At 36.0% G+C, this 19,817-nt stretch overlaps 1 protein-coding gene across 1 annotated transcript in view; it reads right to left on the bottom strand.

Moving 5' to 3' along the window:
• LOC106474179 overlaps positions 1-19,817 on the bottom strand; it is a 37,727-nt gene that overhangs the window by 3,183 nt on the left and 14,727 nt on the right. Inside the window, exons 2-4 of the mRNA XM_013934871.2 lie at positions 12,453-12,740; positions 2,346-6,646; positions 769-1,045 (exon numbers count right to left, since the gene is read on the bottom strand). Coding sequence (XP_013790325.1) covers positions 769-1,045; positions 2,346-6,646; positions 12,453-12,740 — 4,866 coding nt within the window. The remainder of the gene's footprint in view (positions 1-768; positions 1,046-2,345; positions 6,647-12,452; positions 12,741-19,817) is intronic.

The following is a 19,817-nucleotide window of genomic DNA, read 5'->3' as shown; positions in this document are numbered from 1 at the left end:
GCCCACCACGGGTATCGAAACCCGGTTTCTAGCGTTGTAATTCCGCAGACATACCGCTGTGCCACTGGGGGCTTATCCAAAGCTCTAATATTCAAAAATTATAAAACGTCTGTGTATACCTGGTGAAATTGTCCCAGACAAAGTTAGTTGTTTTTTTCGTTATTTGATTCTGTATTAGTAGCTATGTCAGTTATTTAAAACAATAATATTCTTACATTTTATAGGACATTAATGTAAAATTGTTTTCTTATGAAAGAAAGAAATGCAATAGGAATATTCGCTTTTTTATATCAATATGATTCCGACAAAATTTCAAACGAAAAAAAGTCGTATCAGTGTGTTAACACTTCTCTTGGAACATACAGGCTCTATGAAAATGACTGTAACACCTTTCACATGAACTAATGGTTCTGGTAACAAGAATACAATTATTGGTTTGTTTTGTATTTCACGCAAAGCTACTTTCAGGGCTATCTGCACTAGTCATCCCTAAGTTAGCCGTCATAGACTAGAGGGAAGACAGCTAGTCAACACCACCCACCTCCAACTCTTGGGCTACTCTTTTACCAACGAATAGTGGGATTGAACGTCACATTATAACGCCTCCACGGCTAAAAAAGACGAACATGTTAGGGGACGGGATTCGAACCCCGACCCTCAGATTGCTAGCGAATGTCCTAACACCAGGCCATGCCAAAGCTATACAATTAGTTACACACTAATACATTCACATCTGTAGTTATTGTTTAAAATTTAATGTTTCCTTACCTGTCTGAACCTTTGAATTTTCTTGTTTTCTCTCTTCCGGAGCGATATGATAACCATTTGTTAAGTGAGGAGTTACATGGGGCTTTTTGGGTTCCGAAAATTTGGTGCGTGTTCTTGCCAGGACTAAGACAACTTTATTCCGCGGAGTTTTCAAAATATCTAATGCCTCCTGGTGTGTCAAACCTTTCAGACTACAACCATTAATAGACAAGACCCGATCTCCTTTTCTGACATGTCCATTTCTGTCTGCTAAGCTGCCTGCTATAATCTTATGGACCTGTGAATGAATGAATGGTATTTAGTAAAGTAGCACTAAAAGGCACGTGTTAGTTTAAATCATTTTACAGAAGAACGTTGTATATTTGGTTCAGAAATGAATGTCTGAGTATTGATTTGTTTCTAATTGTGTTATATATCTCTAGAAATATCGATGGGAACGAAATTCCACATCCTGCCAACAGATGGCGATACAATAGCAACGTTTATACAAATGAAACAACAGGGTGATATTTCAAACCATAATATTTACCCTTCAATACCGATAAATACGCATAGAAGAGAAAAAATACACACATAATATAAAAAACATAGCTTTTCATACACATTAATATGAATCAAGGTGATGCGAAAGAACCAGTTTCAATAAAATTTATTTATCTAAACTGAGACAAAAAGTGCAGTAGCGTTTTGTTGATTTTTTTAACTTCGGCTTCTTCAAGAGGTAGCGTAGTCTCGTTTTCAAGTTTAACGATTACTTGGATCCCAATATGTTCAAAGTAATTAGTAAAACTGAAACCGGTGAAGGAGACTCTTCTAATTCTTCAAAGAAGCCGAAGTTAAACAATCAACAAAACGCTATTGTATTTTAGTCTCAATTTAGATAAATGAATTTTGTTTGAAGTTGTTTCACTTCACTTTATGTAATTTTTTCGCTTTCTTCTATCACGCATTGAAACGATTTAAATATTTATTCAATAATAATGTAATAAAGACATGTTAGTTTAAATCCAATAATAATGTAATACAGACATGTTAGTTTTAATCCAATAATAATGTAATATAGACATGTTAGTTTAAATCCAATAATAATGTAATATAGACATGTTAGTTTAAATCTAATAACAATGTAGTATAGACATGTTAGTTTAAATCCAATAATAATGTAATATAGACATGTTAGTTTTAATCCAATAATAATGTAATATAGACATGTTAGTTTAATCCAATAATAATGTAATATAGACATGGTAGTTAAATCCAATAATAATGTAATATAGACATGTTAGTTTTAATCCAATAATAATGTAATATAGACATGGTAGTTTAAATCTTCTTGATGATGGTTTAACTAATAAGTAGTGTTCTGTAACAATGTTCGTAAATAATATTAAAAACAAATCTGCCATAAAATCAAGACACAGTTCTCTTAGTAGTTAATGACGAAGTTGATATATATAAAAAACTGATATTAAACAATAAAGCTACTCAAGTGCCACCTACCAAATTATTCTCTCATTCTTCTACTATGATTTTATATAATCAGTTACTCCAAACAATTAAATAATACATATATTTACCGTTATTTCTTTAACTTCATAGTCAGCCCCTCCAGCAAGGGTTATTCCAATACTTCCAGCGTGCTGTTCTCGTTGAATAGTCACAACATCTACCTCTTGTTTGCCTTTTGTAGCATCATCTTTAAGGATTTGGATGGCCTCTTCAAGCAGCTTTTGGTGTTCTTGGGAAGAGGTAGCGTCAGACAAAGAGGTTAAAGATGTGTTCGATCCATACTGATCCACTGAATTAGAGGTTAAAGATGTACTTGATTGGTACTGTGAAGGAATGTTTTCCCCCGACTCACTTCCAGACGAATCGATCGAGGAGAACCGCTTGTGTTCAGTTCCTAAGTTTAACACATTTCCACTGTCTTGGTTTGAAGTTGAAATAGAGTTCCTGTTGCTTTTCTTTAAAGTTGGGTTGGAATTTTGGTCATTCAGTTCCGAATCAGGTTGAGATGTCAAAGAGAAATTCGTATTGTTGGATGGCCGTTCATTGACAGATTTCGCTGTCGTAATAGATTTCTCCTCATCACGTGACCATCGATTGTGACATCTTGTTGGAGCTCCTGTTATTCCATAACTGGATTTGGAATATGGATCGACGTTTTTATCACGACTGGTGGAACGACCGTCAGATTGTAAACTGAAAGTATGGTGATCTTCATTAGTTCGAGGGCTACTTGACTGGGCTTTACCAAAAATTCGACAGTTACTATATTTGACGTTTGTGTTGTTGAGATTAGATGTTTGATTACTGTCTGATGAGTTTGTTCTCTTGATGAACTTATCAAGATGATAGATTGAGCTGGCGTGATTATCAGAGAGGCAGTGACTTTTGGATTTGAAAGTTGAGTTCGAATCATTGGAGACTTCATGGCCACGATGATGGAAAATCAAATCAGGATTGCCATTAGACATTCCGAGACCCACAGACCGAATATCTAAGCTAGAGCGGCTGTCGAAAGAATTTTGGTCAACAAACTTAAACTTTGGCGACAGGGCTGTTTCTTTATTAGTTGCTTTGTTTTCGAAATTTTTACGAATATCGCTTACACTCATGGACCTCGTAGAAGACGACATATACGACCTGTTTTTGGTACACAACAGATCCAAGGACTCGCGACTTCTACTGAAGAGCTCTTTGGAGGCCTTTAACTTTCCACCGCGACTAAAAATTTCCGCTGTTTCTCCTTTCCTTGTGAAAACAGAGTTAGATGGAAAGTTTTTATGTGACAGGTTATCTAATTTTTTCTTTTCCCCTTCCTCTATTAAAGATGTTGGTCTTGGACCTGATGGTCGATTTTCTCTCATCTTAACTTCACTCATTGAACCGTTGTTGAAAATCTGGCTTGAAACACTGTTTCTTCTCGAACATGGCTGCCTATCTGTTACTTTCGGCATGAGAGAGGGAGGGAGTTTTACAGTAAAATTCTGAGATAAGTTACATTGCGAATCCCTTTTCGCGACTGGAGTGTGTGTAGAAAGAAGGATTGGAGGTGAAGAAAGTTCTTGATTGCCATCAAATGACTTTTGCTCCCATCGCTCAGCGAGAGCTCTGAAGTTCTTGGTACCATCAGATGGGCTTTCTTGACGCATACGTAATACAGTCTTTTGCTGGCTAAGACGGCGTGGTTTGAATTCTGCATCTACAGGATGGTCTAGAGAATCTGTAGTCGTATCAGACAATGAGTCATCGGCTGTATGTCTTGAATCTTCTGTCCTCTGACTCAGAGTCGAGAAAGAGTCGTCGTCACTTTCAAGATTGTCAGAAGAAAAGCGGCTATGGAAAGAATGGTTTGACCATTTTTGGTTACTGTTGTGCTGGATACTATTATTGTTGTCCTCAGCTCCTACCAATAACTGTCTATGGACGACAGCTGGCGGAAGTGAAGGAGGATTCTTGTAGTTAGGAAGAGGACTTTCATTGTTGGTTTTTTGTCCTGAAAGTCGTCCTAGCCGTGAAGCTCCAGACTCATCAAAATCAATACACACTGGTTTAGCCACAAACTTTCCCTGAACTTCCGAATTTGAAGGCATAAATTTATTCGGTATTTCTTCAGAATCGAATTTACAGTTATTTCTTGGCGTATTAAAACTTGTTCGAGATAATGTAGTGCTGCCAGAGCCATCAGTCTCTGTTTGATCTCGCAAGTTGTTGTTCCGTTTGGATTCTGAGGAGTTAGAAGAGTTGCTACCTGCAGATGAACATGAACCATTTTGCTGATATTTTCTGTCCCAAGATGTGGAACTGCTTCTAGTAGCTATCTGATCCAAGTTTTTGGAACTGTTATTTTGTTCAGACAACTTGTTTTCTACAGATGATGTTGTCTTAGCAAAAGGAGAATTCCTGGTTTGTTTTGAAAATGAAGAGTTGGTAGTTTTTCTTATTTCACCATTCAGAGATGCATTAGCTCCTGTTGATTGTTCATAATATTTTCCTTCGTTATCTGATAACACTGGAGCAGTTGGCATGATCGGCTTCTCTGGAAGAACTGGAGTTACTGGCTTGCTGTGAGACAGTGAAAATTGGAAAACGCTTTGTTGTTTAACAGTTGGAGGAGAAGTAATACCAACTGACGAAGAAGTGTTTGAGCTACTTATGCTAGAAGGCGAGGTAGGAGGAGGTGACAGAGGAGAAGTCAATGAAGAAGGTGGAGTTGGTGAAACAGAAGATGTCACATTTGATCGGGGTAACTGAAAAGATCTTCTTTTAAAAGCTGGGGAGTATTTGGGGAGACTAGGGTTGTAGTTTTTCCATGGTGGGTCTGACAATAATGATTGCTTGTTTGTTTCATCTATAGCATCCTGTGTCTTATTTGAATACTCTGAGTCCAAACTTAAACCTCTTGGCAATGACTTTGCTTTACCTGATGGGTGGATGTTTTCCTTTCTCAATTGCTGATGAATAGATGCTTTTACTGGTTCTGGTTTTGAAGTTAAGTTAGCAGTTTTGCTGGCTATTGTGGGCAAAGAGTTCACTGCAGCATTAGAACTGACAGGTCGCTCAGGAATGACTAGTCCTTTGAATTTAGAAGTGTTGGTTTTAGGCGTTTTTTGTAGCAAAGAAAGCAAATTCCAATTACTAGGCCGGTTTAACAAGTCCTCTTGGCTTCGGGAAGTTGTCATGCTAATTCCACTGCAGCTCGAACTCCTCCCCCCTAAGTGACGAAGGTAGCTGGGTGATTGAAGGTCTGTATCCATTCCACTGGAAAACTTGCTCTCGTTCAGGTTTGAGATGTTTGATTTGCAAGTTTTTGAATGAAAAACTGGCTTATTAGTGGTTGAATCTAATACTGAATTATGGGAACTTTGCAGATGCGCCACCTTGTGGTGGGGACTTGAGTTCTTTTTTACAAACTCTTCATTCGGACTGGGAGAAACGATATTAGCACCATTATGTTTTCCGCTTGGTCTTTTCTTTTGATTTTCTACACTAGTGTTCTTCGTGGATGAAGAATGGGAAACGTGAAGTTGCCGATATTCTGGCTCCTCACGAGAATGGAGTGTTTTCTGTGCGACATCGGAAAATTCACCTCTCGCATCTGCTTCAGTTCGGGAAAACATTGCAATACGATCTTTCACGCTAATCGGATTCTGGTTGAATAGCCTTTTGTAGATACTATTTTTAAGGTTTACGTTTTCTTCTCTTTTCTGTTTCGTTCCTACGTCTTTCTTGCCAAACAAAAGTGGCCAACCCGTTTGGTCTGTCAAATTTTGCTTTTTGTTTAAATCAACTGATTTGTCTTGTAGCGATTCACTGGTGGTGCGAACTTTAGATTTTACTTCTCCATTAGAAGAAATTTCTACTAACTTCTTTGGAGTTCTGTTGCACGATTTTTCTTCTGAAAGAGAAAACTTGCTTGATTCTGTGGACTGAAAGGTTTTGGGATTGAGCAAAGGCTCAGAAGGAATGGATGTAGACTGGAGAGGATCAGTCTGTGAGGGGTAACTTGTCAAGTACTGGACTGGATAGTCTTCTTGTTTCATATTATTACTGTTTGTTGTCTTTTCTGTTTTATATTGAGATACAAGTTCAGGAGTAGTGATCCAGTTGTTCTTGCTAGACTGGATGGAATCACCTAGGTAAACTGGATCAGATCCTTGTGACGAATCCCCAGACTGATCGTCGAGAAACACTCCTGAATCCCCACCAAGACTTGGAGACCTTACAGTCGGTGAATGACGAGGTTCACTGTATCGTGGAGGAAACTCGTGTCCGTCAGGGGGCTGACGAGATTGTTCCAGTAGAAAAGATGGGGATTTGTGGCTATCATCTATACCATCCAGTTCCATGTTAACACAGTCGTTGAATTTATCATCTACAGTAAGGAAAAACAAACAACAATTAATGAAACATAGTCATTCTATATACATTATTAATTTATCGTCTACAGCAACGAAAACCAAACAACAACTAATGAAACATGGTCATTCTATATACATCATTAATTTATCATCTACAGTAAGGAAAAACAAACAACAACTAATGAAACATGGTCATTCTATATACATCATTAATTTATCATCTACAGCAACGAAAACAAACAACAACTAATGAAACATAGTCATTCTATATACATCATTAATTTATCATCTACAGTAAGGAAAAACAAACAACAACTAATAAAACATAGTCATTCTATATACATCATTAATTTATCATCTACCGTAAGGAAAAACAAACAACAACTGATGAAACATAGTCATTCTATATACATTATTAATTTATCATTTACAGCAACGAAAACAAACAACAACTAATGAAACATAGTCATTCTATATACACCATTAATTTATCATCTACAGTAAGGAAAAACAAACAACAACTAATGAAACATACATTATTGTGTTGTTTTAATTTTTGTTAAGCACAAAGCTACACAATGGGTTATCTGTGCTCTGCCCACCACAGGTATCGAAACCCGATTTTTAGCGTCATAAGCCTAAAGAATTACCGCTGAACTAGTGGAGGGGGAGGCTACACATTCATATTGAACCAGTGTAAATTTCTGTTGTTTGGAAATTTTCTGTGGTGATTCTTGATATAACTCCGCCGTCATAAAAAACCAGTAAGAAAACTGTCATGAACTGTCGTATAAACTGTCACTATATAATTAAAGAACTGACTGGAATTTATAGCTTTGTTCTGTGTTAAACACGTCTTCATGTAGTACAACAACTTGAAATTAAAAACAACTTTCCAGAAGCATGCGTGGTTTGAAGACATCCCTTTAAAACGGGGCTAACAACATTTTGTATCCAATCAAAATAGTTCAGTATGAATCTGTCAAAATCGAACAATTTTCATTTTATTCTGTATGTAAGCTAGGCTTAGTAACAGTGTAGTTTTTATGCACGCTTTTTAGTTTTAAAGCATAAATATCAGGCTTTAAATTATGATAAATTATAAACTCACATACAGCATAGATACATAGATAAATAAAACGTTGTACGTGACAAAAAATAACAATATCTAGAAAAACAAGACAATTGTATGTTTTACAAGTACATCATTGATTTACGACCATAGTTTCGCCAGTAAAGACATCATCAGGTAACTAGAATTGATATTTAGATGTAGTTTTGGATCGTTTGTCTAACTCAAACGAATCTACTTGATAATTAACCCCCTCCCCACCCCCACCCCCGAAAATATGAGATTCTTATAACTAGAAACTTGCTGTTGATTTACAGTGAACGCTATTCAACTAATCACGCACTGGCGCACTAAATCTGCAAGTTACACTCAGTTTTAGGGCGTTGCTTTGCAGCATGTATTAAGGACTTTTGCAAAAAGGCCGCCCACAGTTTGACTTTAAAACATGACGATTTTTAAATTATGAAAGATAACTTTATCATAAGTAGTGAAAGATTTGTCTCTGAAATTTTTCAGTAATCTAAAAACTTTAAGGAAATTTTAAGTTTTCACCCAAAATTCTACTCGTTTGTTTGAAGTTAAGCACAAAGCTACACAATGGGCTATCTGTGCTCTGCCCACCACGGGTATCGAAGCCCGGTTTCTAGCGTTGTAAGTCCGCAGACATGCCGCTGTGCCACCGGGGGTGGGGGGATAAACTCTACTCAAACAATTTAGCGTGTCTCTGGTTGATTGATCCGAGGGACTCCACTCAAACAGTTTAGCATGTCTCTGGTTGATTGATCCGGGGGACTCTACTCAAACAGTTTAGCGTGTCTCTGGTTGATTGATCCAGGGGGACTCTACTTAAACAGTTTAGCGTGTCTCTAGTTCATTGATCCGGGGGACTCTACTCAAACAGTTTAGCGTGTCTCTGGTTGATTGATCCAACTTATGTGAGTGCTTGTTTTTAAAACTACACAATAGCCTATCCGCGTTCTGCTTGCCACGGGTATCTAAACTCGAACTTTAGTGTTATAATCTCGCCACTCAGCCACCGGAGGGCAGTGTGGTGTCAAACATACATTTAACTATATGTGTGTTTCTCTCTCTCTCTCTCTCTCTGTTTTTTTAATCAGAAAATATAAATGGACCCATTTGGTTACGACAGGCCTAACTATATCACTGTATATAGTTACAGATTACTTTAGGACTTTTGTCACATAAAAATATTTATTTTTGGTGATCTTTCGACTCATGTTTTTAACAATCAACAGCAGTGGTTTAGTTTTAAAATAATCATTCAGCATCAGGATAATCTAACGACGAAAATTCCAGCAAGAAAGTCAGATTTGTTTGTTTTGAATTTTGCGCAAAGCTACACGAGGGCTATCTGCGCTAGCCGTCCCTAATTTAGCAGTGTAAGACTAGAGGGAAGGCAGCTAGTCATCACCATTCACCGCCTATTCTTGAGCTACTCTTTTACCAACGAATAGTGGGATTGACCATCACATTATAACGCCCCCACGGCTGAAAGGGCGAGCATGTTTGGTGGGGCGGAGATTCGAGCCCGCAACCCTCATATTGCGAGGCAAGCGCCCTAACCACCTGGCTATGCGCAAAGCTACTGAAGGGGCTACCTGCGCTATCCGCCTCTTATTCTTAACAGAAAGACTAGAGCAAAGGCAGCTAGTCAACAGTATCTACTGCTAACTCTTGGGTTACTCTAATCGAATACTGTGGTTTGACGGTCACTCTTATAACGCACCCACAGCTCCAAAGTGCGAAGCGCGGTTTCGTGATGCAAACCAGTGACCATCAGATTCACAGTCCAGCAAGGTTAATGAATAGGCCACGCCAAAAACTGAAGTACACTAATCTATACGTAACGGATATGCTTTACTTTTAAACTAGGCCGTGGCCTATATATACATTAACATTTTTGACACATCCATTTTTCCCGTTTTGTAAGTAATATACAGTAGGACTTATTGTGCTTTTCTTAAAGCAAGGGAGTGGTCGAGTAATAAAAATGACAACATGTTTCTGTCTTCACCTGGTGAAATGCCAGATGAGCGCGACTGGGCAGAGCTTATACAACAGTACGATACACTTCGTATCTACGTAGATGTTCTTCTGTTGTGTGTTTAGACTACAATAATAACAGCTAAACTACTGATTCCATAAATCACATATCGTTCTATAAAGATTAAACAAAGGGACGATCACGAAGTGACTGAATTTGGTGAAATAATTCTTAGAAAGAATAACGGAAATATTGTTTGTTTGTTGAATTTCACGCAAAGCCATCCCTACTAAATTAAAATGGAAACAGGGTTCTTTACACGTAATGTCTCGTTGGAATATATTTAAGGCCCTATTAACAATTACTAAACTCTTTCTTCCATCACACACACACCTATAGGGTATCCATAAAATAAAACAGTTAGCACGCAGGATCACACACAATAGGTGCAATGAATTTAAAAAAAAGACATAAAACTCGAATTGTTGACTATTCCTGTTCAGGAGAGTAAAGAATAGTGAACTGTCCAAAAATACCAACTAAAACTTGTTATATAGTATCGTTTTGTTGCGGGTAAGTTAGTCCTAGTGACAAGAGGGTTCTTAACAGTGGAACAGAATTAGTGTAGTGCAGATGGTGTACGTTGGGAGGTCGGGGTCAGTACGTCTCTTGTTCAGTACATCGTCATGCATCCAGAAATGTGGGTTGTCCACGTGTAAGATAGTGAATTCTATTTTTTTGTGTATGATTTTGGTTGTGTTTATCGTTCATTTATTATTTCACTCTAAAGTTTAGTTAATCTATGAATTTTTAGTTGCATTAAAACTCACCTTTTACATAATCATTTGTAGTTTGAGCAAATGATGAAACTTACACCAGCTTCCGTAGTGGTGACGTACAGATACTATTAATGTATGTAAATTTATGATCACATGAGGTTGTACTCTCGTGACCTACTCTGTGAGAGAGAGAAATTCAGTCACGAAATAGTTATTACTGTTTATTACTTGATATTGAAAGGTATTGTTTGAATGTTATATTTGCTGTATTTTTTTCTTTCTGGTTCTTTTTCCTGATTCCATTATTATTGATTTATTAATATTTACGATAAGTTGTTTATCAATATTGGTATGAAGTCCTGGCCAGGCATTTGTTTATTAACTTTGTTGAATTTATTTTAAGTGTTGTTATTGTGAATAAATTATGTTTTTGTTGTTGAACCCTGATTGTAGTGGCTGTTTATTTTAGACCGTTACAAATGTACTGATAACATCGAATAAACTATTCCAACAGTCAGAAATACGGGTCATCCACGTACCGCTAACACCGAACAAACTCTTCCAACAGCTAGAAATACGGGTCATCCACGTTCTGCTAACACCGAACAAACTCTTCCAACAGCTAGAAATACGGGTCATCCACGTACTGCTAACGCCGAACAAACTATTCCAACAGTCAGAAATACGGGTCATCCACGTACCGCTAACACCGAACAAACTATTCCAACAGCTAGAAATACGGGTCATCCACGTACTGCTAGAACTGAACAAACAAGAGAAACTCTTCTAACAGTCAGAAATACGGGTCATCCATGTACTGCTAGAACTAAACAAACAAGAGAAACTCTTCTAACAGTCAGAAATACGGGTCATCCACGTATTGCTAACAACGAACAAAGAATAGAAACTTTTCCAACTGAAAGAAATACGGGTCGTCGACGTACTGCTAGCACCGAACAAACAAAGAGAAATCTTCCAAATGCTCTAGTTCAAAGCCCTCAAAAGTCCATTCGACGTTTATATCGAGAGTATAATATCGTCTGCTCATCGGAGAGTTAAGCAGTGTTTAAAATTCGGATCGGACCAAGACTGTATAACCCGGTATGAACTGTGTAGTACTAGTTATTTTGATCAATGTTTCTACTGATTCTGTTAACAATCATAACTTATTAATGAACAAAATTAAGTTACATGTTTCCGTTTAAACTTTCTTTTTTTAGTCAGGCGTGGCCTAATGGTTAGCGTGCCATAATATTAATCCAAAGATCCATGTATCACGTCCCATTGCTGGCAAAGAAAAACACTGGCTCTGAACTTTGGGTAGAATTTTCACTATTCGGTTAAAGTTTCCCGCGAGTTGGCGGTGGGTGCTGTTGACTGCCTACCTTCCTTCTAGTCTATCAATTCAAAATTAGGAATAGCTAGCGCAGCTATAACCCTTTCGTGTAACCTTGCGCGAACATCCAAAACAAAAATACCGTAAACTTATTTTCAAAAATATATATTTGCACTGAACGTCACTTTACTGTGAAACGGTTAGTATGGAACACAGCAGCTGTGTATCGTTTGTTTTTGTAATAGTGATAAAAGAGGAATGCAGGAATTTTTTATAGTTCCACAGATATAGGCATAGATGAATCGTGAATATTACATCTACTATAACTGAAGTGTCTGGATTTTCTTAATGGACTAGTTGAAATAACCTAAATTTTTCCATACAATTGATACCGATTAACAACAAATGTACTACGTTTCTTTCACATACAAATATTGTAAAAGCTTTTGTAACAAGATTCTGTATATCATTTGTATGTAATATCTTTAAAATGGTACGGAAATCCCTCTTTTTTTTTATAAAAGTTTCGCGCTTCTACAAACTGAAATATTTAAGAAACAAAGACACATATAAAACAAAGATATAGTATTTTATGCAGATATCTATAACTTCATATAAAGCCTGATACCTGTTATATTTGGTTCCTCAGAGTTCACTGATTTTAAAGGATCTTTCAATAATACAGCAGCCTCAGACGGCGAGGAGTTCCAGTTGCTCTTCGCTGTGAAACCTTCTACAGAAGACGTCTCCAACGCTTCTACTTTATCCTCAAACGCAGCTTCCTTTTCAATCTCATCTCCTGGGTCGACCGATAGCGCCACGACCTCATGCGCGGTGGAATGTTTAAGGTCTAGAGGTCGACTCGTTTCACTACAAGGGGTTTGGTTGGATGATAAATTGGCCAGAGATTCAGCATCTGGAGAAAATTAAAGTATTCGGGTTACTGCTACTCTTTTAAGTCTACAACGCCATTCAGTCAACATTATACTCACGTGGTAAATCAATTACTTTGGGGTCAAAATTCACCGAGACACCTAAGCCTATTCACTTATTTCTTTAAAAGTCTGACATTACTTCCCATACATAATGTTTTCAACATTCCAATTAATTTTAAAAAAATCATATATACAAGATCTGTTGGCTAAGTTTTCACTCTTGGGAGAAACAGTTAATAGGAGTAGCCAAAACTGGCATTAGAATACGAAGCTAGCCTGTATACTGTCCAGTTTTACAAGTTTGCGATCAGAAAAAAGCCAACGGACAGATGGATAAATACAGAGACAGATAGATAATTTTAATACAACAAAGCTCACCTATATGTGTGTGTTATAAGGGAGAAAAAGAGCGAGATATTATTTACAAGTAATGAGATAGATAAACATATGAATATTCACACAGACACACACACACACACACACAATCACTTTAAATATCACCCAAGTGGCGCCTTTCAAGTTAAAGCTAGCAACAAGCTCGTCAGCCTTCTTAAAGGTTAGGTAGTCTAGCTATTGGAATGTCGTTTCTCTGGTTTCCGGTATAAAAACAAAGAAAAATGCCGAGAGGTTTGTATTTATTTGTATCTCTCTGTTTTGGCTCTGTTTATAAAGTGATCCTGAGGTTAAAACTTTATAAAGTGGTCCGGAGGTTAAAACACTTCTCTGTCCAATACGAAGACTACCAGTTTGTTTTGCTACGTGCAAAGCTAAATTAAGTGCCTATTTTCATTGTGACTAACACAGGGATCAAACCACAATTTTAGCACTATAAGACCTCAAAGAACTTACTACTGAGTCAGTGGTGGTGGTGGGGGCTTATAGTAAAAAACTTTAAAATTTCCTCAGGATGACAAATGACCAAACTTGGATAACAGACTTTTCAGGTCTGTTTCAGTAACCACAGTATGCATAATTGTAGAAATAATGGCTGACTTTCCTTGTGCATTATAAAAAGTTGTCTTTCGTTTTGCTACGTACCTCTATAGCGACCCAGAAACATATTTTAATCAAACAAATAACTGCACTATAACTTCAGTTTCTGACGTAATAACTGAAGCCCAGACGTCAAACAAACCTGTGTTTTCCTTCATATAACAAAGTTACTTCCATTAATATTTGAAATTATAAGGCACAAAAATCCGAATCTGGTTTAATATAAATATTGTTATAACAGTGTTTTTACATATTTGATTATCACCTGTTTTATGGCTTTCTTAATTAGCACAAATATGCGCTAAATTAGTTGTTACTTAGCAACACAAAAGTTTCAATTGTTACTCAGCAATGTGATAGTTCTATGCTTATATAAGTGTTCGTGGTGGATCGTTTATCACTTAGCAACACAACAATTAAAAAACAAAAACAATGTGGAGTATAATTTGTTACTTAGCAACACAACAATTAAAAAACAAAAACAATGTGGAGTATAATTTGTTACTTAGCAACACAACAATTAAAAAACAAAAACAATGTGGAGTATAATTTGTTACTTAGCAACACAACAAATCAATAGATAATGAATCACATTAAATGAAGATTAATAAAGTGTGGCTTCAGTTGATACTTAGAAACACAACTGGTTGTAAATAACTCGTGAAACGTTGCGAATTGGTATATTTTATGCGTGTGAATCTTAATGTCGTTTGCTTTATACCGATATTATTTATAAAACTGCATTATCTGTAGCTCAGGGGCAGTAATGTTTTTGTAGTGATACAGCGACAGAGATCGGGAAGATGAGACCGCAATAATCGCCCCCATCTTTCAGGCTAAACCTGCAGAGTCGGAAATCGACCTTTTTTATGATGTTGTTAAACATGGTGGACACTCTTAGGTTATGGATGGCTATGTGGCTCTTTTTATAGAGGTATTTTTATTTTAATTTTGTGATCGCTCTTTTTATGGTTGTTTAATTCCCATAGTCAAACTTAACTATATTACTCAAGTTTCTCGCTTCCCACACAAACACTAAACATGAAGAACTAGTCCGGACATGTTGAGATCTTAATATTTTCAATAATGAAATCTTCGTAACGAATTAGCAAAAGAACAAAAAAGTACTGGTTTGCAATATTTATGTTTTATGTATATGAGAATTTTACGTGTTTAAAAAATAAAGCTGGTTGTGGCCAATTAGTTAGCGTGTCCGAACTGTGAATTCGAAAGTTCATGGGTTCGAAAGTCGCAAAAAAATACAACAAAAAGTGCGTTTAGCACTTTTGAGCTATGGGTGCGCTATACAGGTAACAGTCAGGTTCCACTTTTCAGTAGGAAAATAGTACCCCACGAGTTGGCCGTGGGTGCTATTGACTAGCTGCATTATTTCTAGCCTATCAAGTCAAAACTTCCAAATTGTGGATGTTTATATTAGATACCCCTTGCAAAGCTTTTCGCAAAAAAGTCTAAAATAAACAAACAAATGAAATCAAGAATATAAAATGAATACGTTAAGCCTAAATTAATTTTTGCAACTTATGCACATTGAGTTGAGCATTACAGATGACAATACCGAGGGGGGGGGGAGAGGAGGGGTTCGCCGACTCCTTATGTGAAGATGGGAGGTAGAAATGATTATGCACATTGAATACTTAGGAAAAGTGTTAAACAATAAACACATAGTTTGAACTGATAAATAATATTGCACATTCCTTTGCCTAACATATTTTAAAAAGTACGGATTCCAACCCATTTTCCGCTTCCTTTATCATTAGAAAACAAAGTTCCTTGGGGTGATAGGGGGCAGAAAAAAAACAAAACAATATAATGTTAATAAACATCTATTATTATTAAAATTATTGTGTAATCTGATTATTACGTATTAGTGAAGATACTGTTTCATGATTATTTATCTTCACCTCCACCTCGTCCAAAGATTTATTGAAAATATTAAGATCTCAACATGTACGGAATAGTTCGTGTAGAGCGACTGCATGGGAAACTTAGGTAATTATATAATAATATAAAGTGTTCACGACACCCGGATACATAAGCGACCTAAGTGACATTAGGTAATAACCTTCAGCTAGAAAAATAAAACTTTGTTTCCGTACGATAGATTCGCTTGAAATATGCAGTTTTACATCCGTAAAAGCCCGCTAGAGGGCTTTAAGAGCAAATTTATGATGAGTGTGCGTGAAGGTTTATTCTGAAGAAGAAGTTGCCGTTAATTTATTACTAAAATCATCTACTTTTCTTATTACTTGAATTTATCCAGTGCGATTATCTTAATCAACATACGCGAACGTGAGGCCGACGTCACACAAGGGTAACTTCAAGTTGACCCAAGGATCTCTGGTCTACGAGCGGGGTTAAAGAATCACCAATTATACAAAAGGTAGGCTATTTTTTATAGTAAACGAAACAATTATATCGCCCTGAGAAAAATAAACGAGGGCCCAGGTTATTAGATTCAGAGTCCCAATTATCAAATGTTTAGTTTAACCGTTATGATTATAATACACATATACGTGATATCCCTGTCTGAACAATATATTTGTTCGCACACAAAAATGTCGTGAATTTGTCATAAATGCTGTAAGTGTGTCAGTACAAGGCTTAAAGTTTATCAATCACGTGTGATGCTGGTTTATTGTAAACGACCAATGGATTATTAGATAAAAAGGTATTTACTTATCGTGAGAAAAGTAAACTTTAATGAAGAATAGAATTTACATGCTTCACACTTTCATGCCCGTCCTAACAACGGAAGAAAAAACACATCCGTCATTTGGAGTTTGTTTTCCGAATCACAAACTTGAATATAGCAATTCAGCACAAAGTTGACAAAAGACAGAAACATATGGATAGTTTTTTCGCACCGTTGACTTTAAACAATTATTAGCATTAAACGACATTAATATTTCCAAAAAAACATTTGTTAACAACTTAAAATTTTTGCACAAATACTATACATACATAGCCGGCATCTAGCAGCAAGGCATATTAGAAATTATATTTTTTTACGTGAACATGCTACTAATATATCCTTCTGACTTACAAGGATCAGCTTGTAGTATATTTACAAGGAAGTTTCTTAATGCATTATTTCGGGTCTAAAAAAGGACCCCTGTACACCTGCAAACATAAGGACAAGCTTGGTGGTTGTTGTTATTTTGATTTATACATGCAGAAACAATTCTTTAAAACGTCTTCGCTAAACCCTAATTATAGGAGTAACAGTTAGATTTACAAAAATAAAGGGTTGCAATCTGTATACTACTAAAAATCTGAGATTGTTTGTTTGTCTGTAATTAAATACAGCAAAAACAGAGCACAATAGCGCCATATGTGTAATGAAATGAAAATAGAAACAGAACAAAACAAGTTTCGTTAAATATTGAAATTAGCTTGAATTCTTTATACCCACTGAATAGTGGGTGACCCAACGGGTCACGGTAGTCTAGTATAAATTAGATATATGGCAGATTGACAACACAAGTACATTAAGAAAATAATCATTACGTACAAACGCTTTAGGCCGTGAGTGCGTTATGAGAATTATGGTCAAACCACACTATTCGATTAGAGTAGTCCAACAATTGGCGGTCAGTGTTTTGGCATAACGCCTTCCCTCCAATCTGTCACTTCAAACAAATAACATCTCTTGTCCAAACATCGCTAAATTCTCAGGCCTAAATTAAACAATGCACTTGATAGAAAACAAAACAAATAAAAAAAGCATAAAGAGACGTCTGACGTAATGTCCAAGTTTTAATTTGTTGCAGCTGTTGTAAACATAGAAAACTAGCAGTTTTAATTATATAAACAAAATATTATTATTATTTTACTACCAGGGACATTTGCGGTCATATTATTATCTTTATTATAACAGTACTCCTTTAAATACAGGATTTCTAGAATAATACAAAATAATTCTAATCGTAGACACCGAAATATGCAAGTCCACTTGTCTTAGGCCTAAGATTAGTTAAGCCTTTATTGAACACGGCCTATACTCGATAAAAGAGATAAATTAACACTGTAAGTAGTGTACATTTTTTGTTTTAGTTTAGGGCTAAATTTATAATGTTATTCTACGACATAGCGTTAGATATTTTTAAAAACTTTGATAAACTCTTAATATGTTGCTGTGCAAAACGTCTGCTGAAGTAATATTTACATTCGCCTTTTGTTCACATCCGTTGAAATGAAATGGCGCGAATGCGCATTTAGATAGTAAGGTGCGCGCGATTTACAGGACAGACAAAAATTGAGTACTATTATAATAGGTTTACGAATTTCAGTGAATAAAAGATATCAAAAAGGTGTAGATGCCTACTCTATTCTTTGATTCGCTACTTCTGTGGAGAGTACTACTAGTGATAAGTAAAGGATTATACAACAACATTAAACAAACATATTATTTTGTTAACTTTGAACTAATGCCGTAACTGTCAACAGAAGATAATAAGATTTAGTTATAAAATAATTCGAACAAGAAGATACGGTAATTTCTGTTTATCAATTGTTCAACTGTACATTTAAAATATTTCATTACATTTACACTTAGGTCTCAATAAAGATATATGTTACTACTGTGATGCAATTAAAACACTCAGAACAAAACCAACAATATAAAAAAAATAAAAACAAACAAGAAATCTAATAACTTGAACGCTTCTAAAGTCTTTTTTCCGTGACAGCACTTTTTTGTTGAGATTTTATTAATTTAGATTTTTACAAGAAAATTGTATGCCAGAATGATTCTAAATACAAATAACAAAGAAAGTTTGAAATAATGATAAAATATTACCACAATGCCTCACAACTCTGCTGAATATATCATTTGTATGTTTTAAAATTATCTTGTAAAGTCTACTGTGAAGTTAAAAAATCTAGTCCTAGCAATATACGTAATAACAAACTAGGGGAGGTGTGTGTGTATCATTTTCCTCACAAGGCCTATCAAAATTCAAAATATAAACACACTGTAGAGTTTATCTTTCATCCCCACGAGGATCAGCGGTAAGTTTACAGACTTACAACGTTAAAATCCAGGATTCGATTCCCCACGATGAACAGAACTCAGCCTATTGTGTGGTTGTGCGCCAAAAACAAATAGTTTATTTTCAGAAGGATATTACTTTTATTTAATGAAGACGCAAACAACTTTAGAAAAATGTTTGATTACTTGTACCATTTTTCTGAAGTTGTTTGTCGTTAATGGTTTCTATCCTTCGGTCAGCACTGAAAATTTTAAAAAACAGTAATAAGATAGTACTTTACCAGAAATCTGTAAATGGTAAACAGCCTACTTATGTTTGTTTTGAAGCTTCAGTGATAATATGTTTAATTTCTAAGTCCCATATCGCATGAAAATTGCTTTGAAAATTGCTGTTAGAAATGTTATTGATTCAAACACTACTGGTATGAATTCACGCCATTGTAAGCACACACAATTATATATATAAATATATATATATAATGTGTTAACATAACGTACTTTCTTGCCATCTATCAAACAATGTTTATAAAGTATTTGAAATACTTGAAGGACATTTGATTTGGTCTGTAATGTGTACAAAAACACACATACATATATCCCAAGTTTGTACAAGACAAAAATTAAAATATTTTAGGAATGTTTGTTTCTTTTTGAATTTCGCACAAAGCTACACGAGGGCTATCTGCGCTAGCCGTCCCTAATTTAGCAGCGTAAGACTAGAGGGAAGGCAGTTAGTCATCACCACCCACCACCAACTCTTGGGCTATTCTTTTACCAACGAATAGTAAGATTGATCGTATCGTTATAACGCCCCGACGGCTGAAAGGGCGAGCATGTTTGGTGTGAAGGGGATTCGAACCCGCGACCCGCAGATTTTAAAAATGAGGTTGAAATAAAATTAATCAGTATGAGCAATATTTTCATCTTCGAAATGAGAAACCAAATATATGGTAGAAAATAATGACTGTCGGGCTGAAAGATATGACCCATCTTATGCAAGGGCTGAAAGATATGACCCATCTTATGCAAGGGCTGAAAGATATGACCCATCTTA

Source organism: Limulus polyphemus, unplaced genomic scaffold (assembly GCF_000517525.1).
Source record: "Limulus polyphemus unplaced genomic scaffold, Limulus_polyphemus-2.1.2 Scaffold6919, whole genome shotgun sequence".
Taxonomy (NCBI): domain Eukaryota; kingdom Metazoa; phylum Arthropoda; class Merostomata; order Xiphosura; family Limulidae; genus Limulus; species Limulus polyphemus.
The sequence above is the reverse complement of the archived record's forward strand: the minus strand, read 5'-3'. Positions and strand labels throughout refer to the sequence as shown.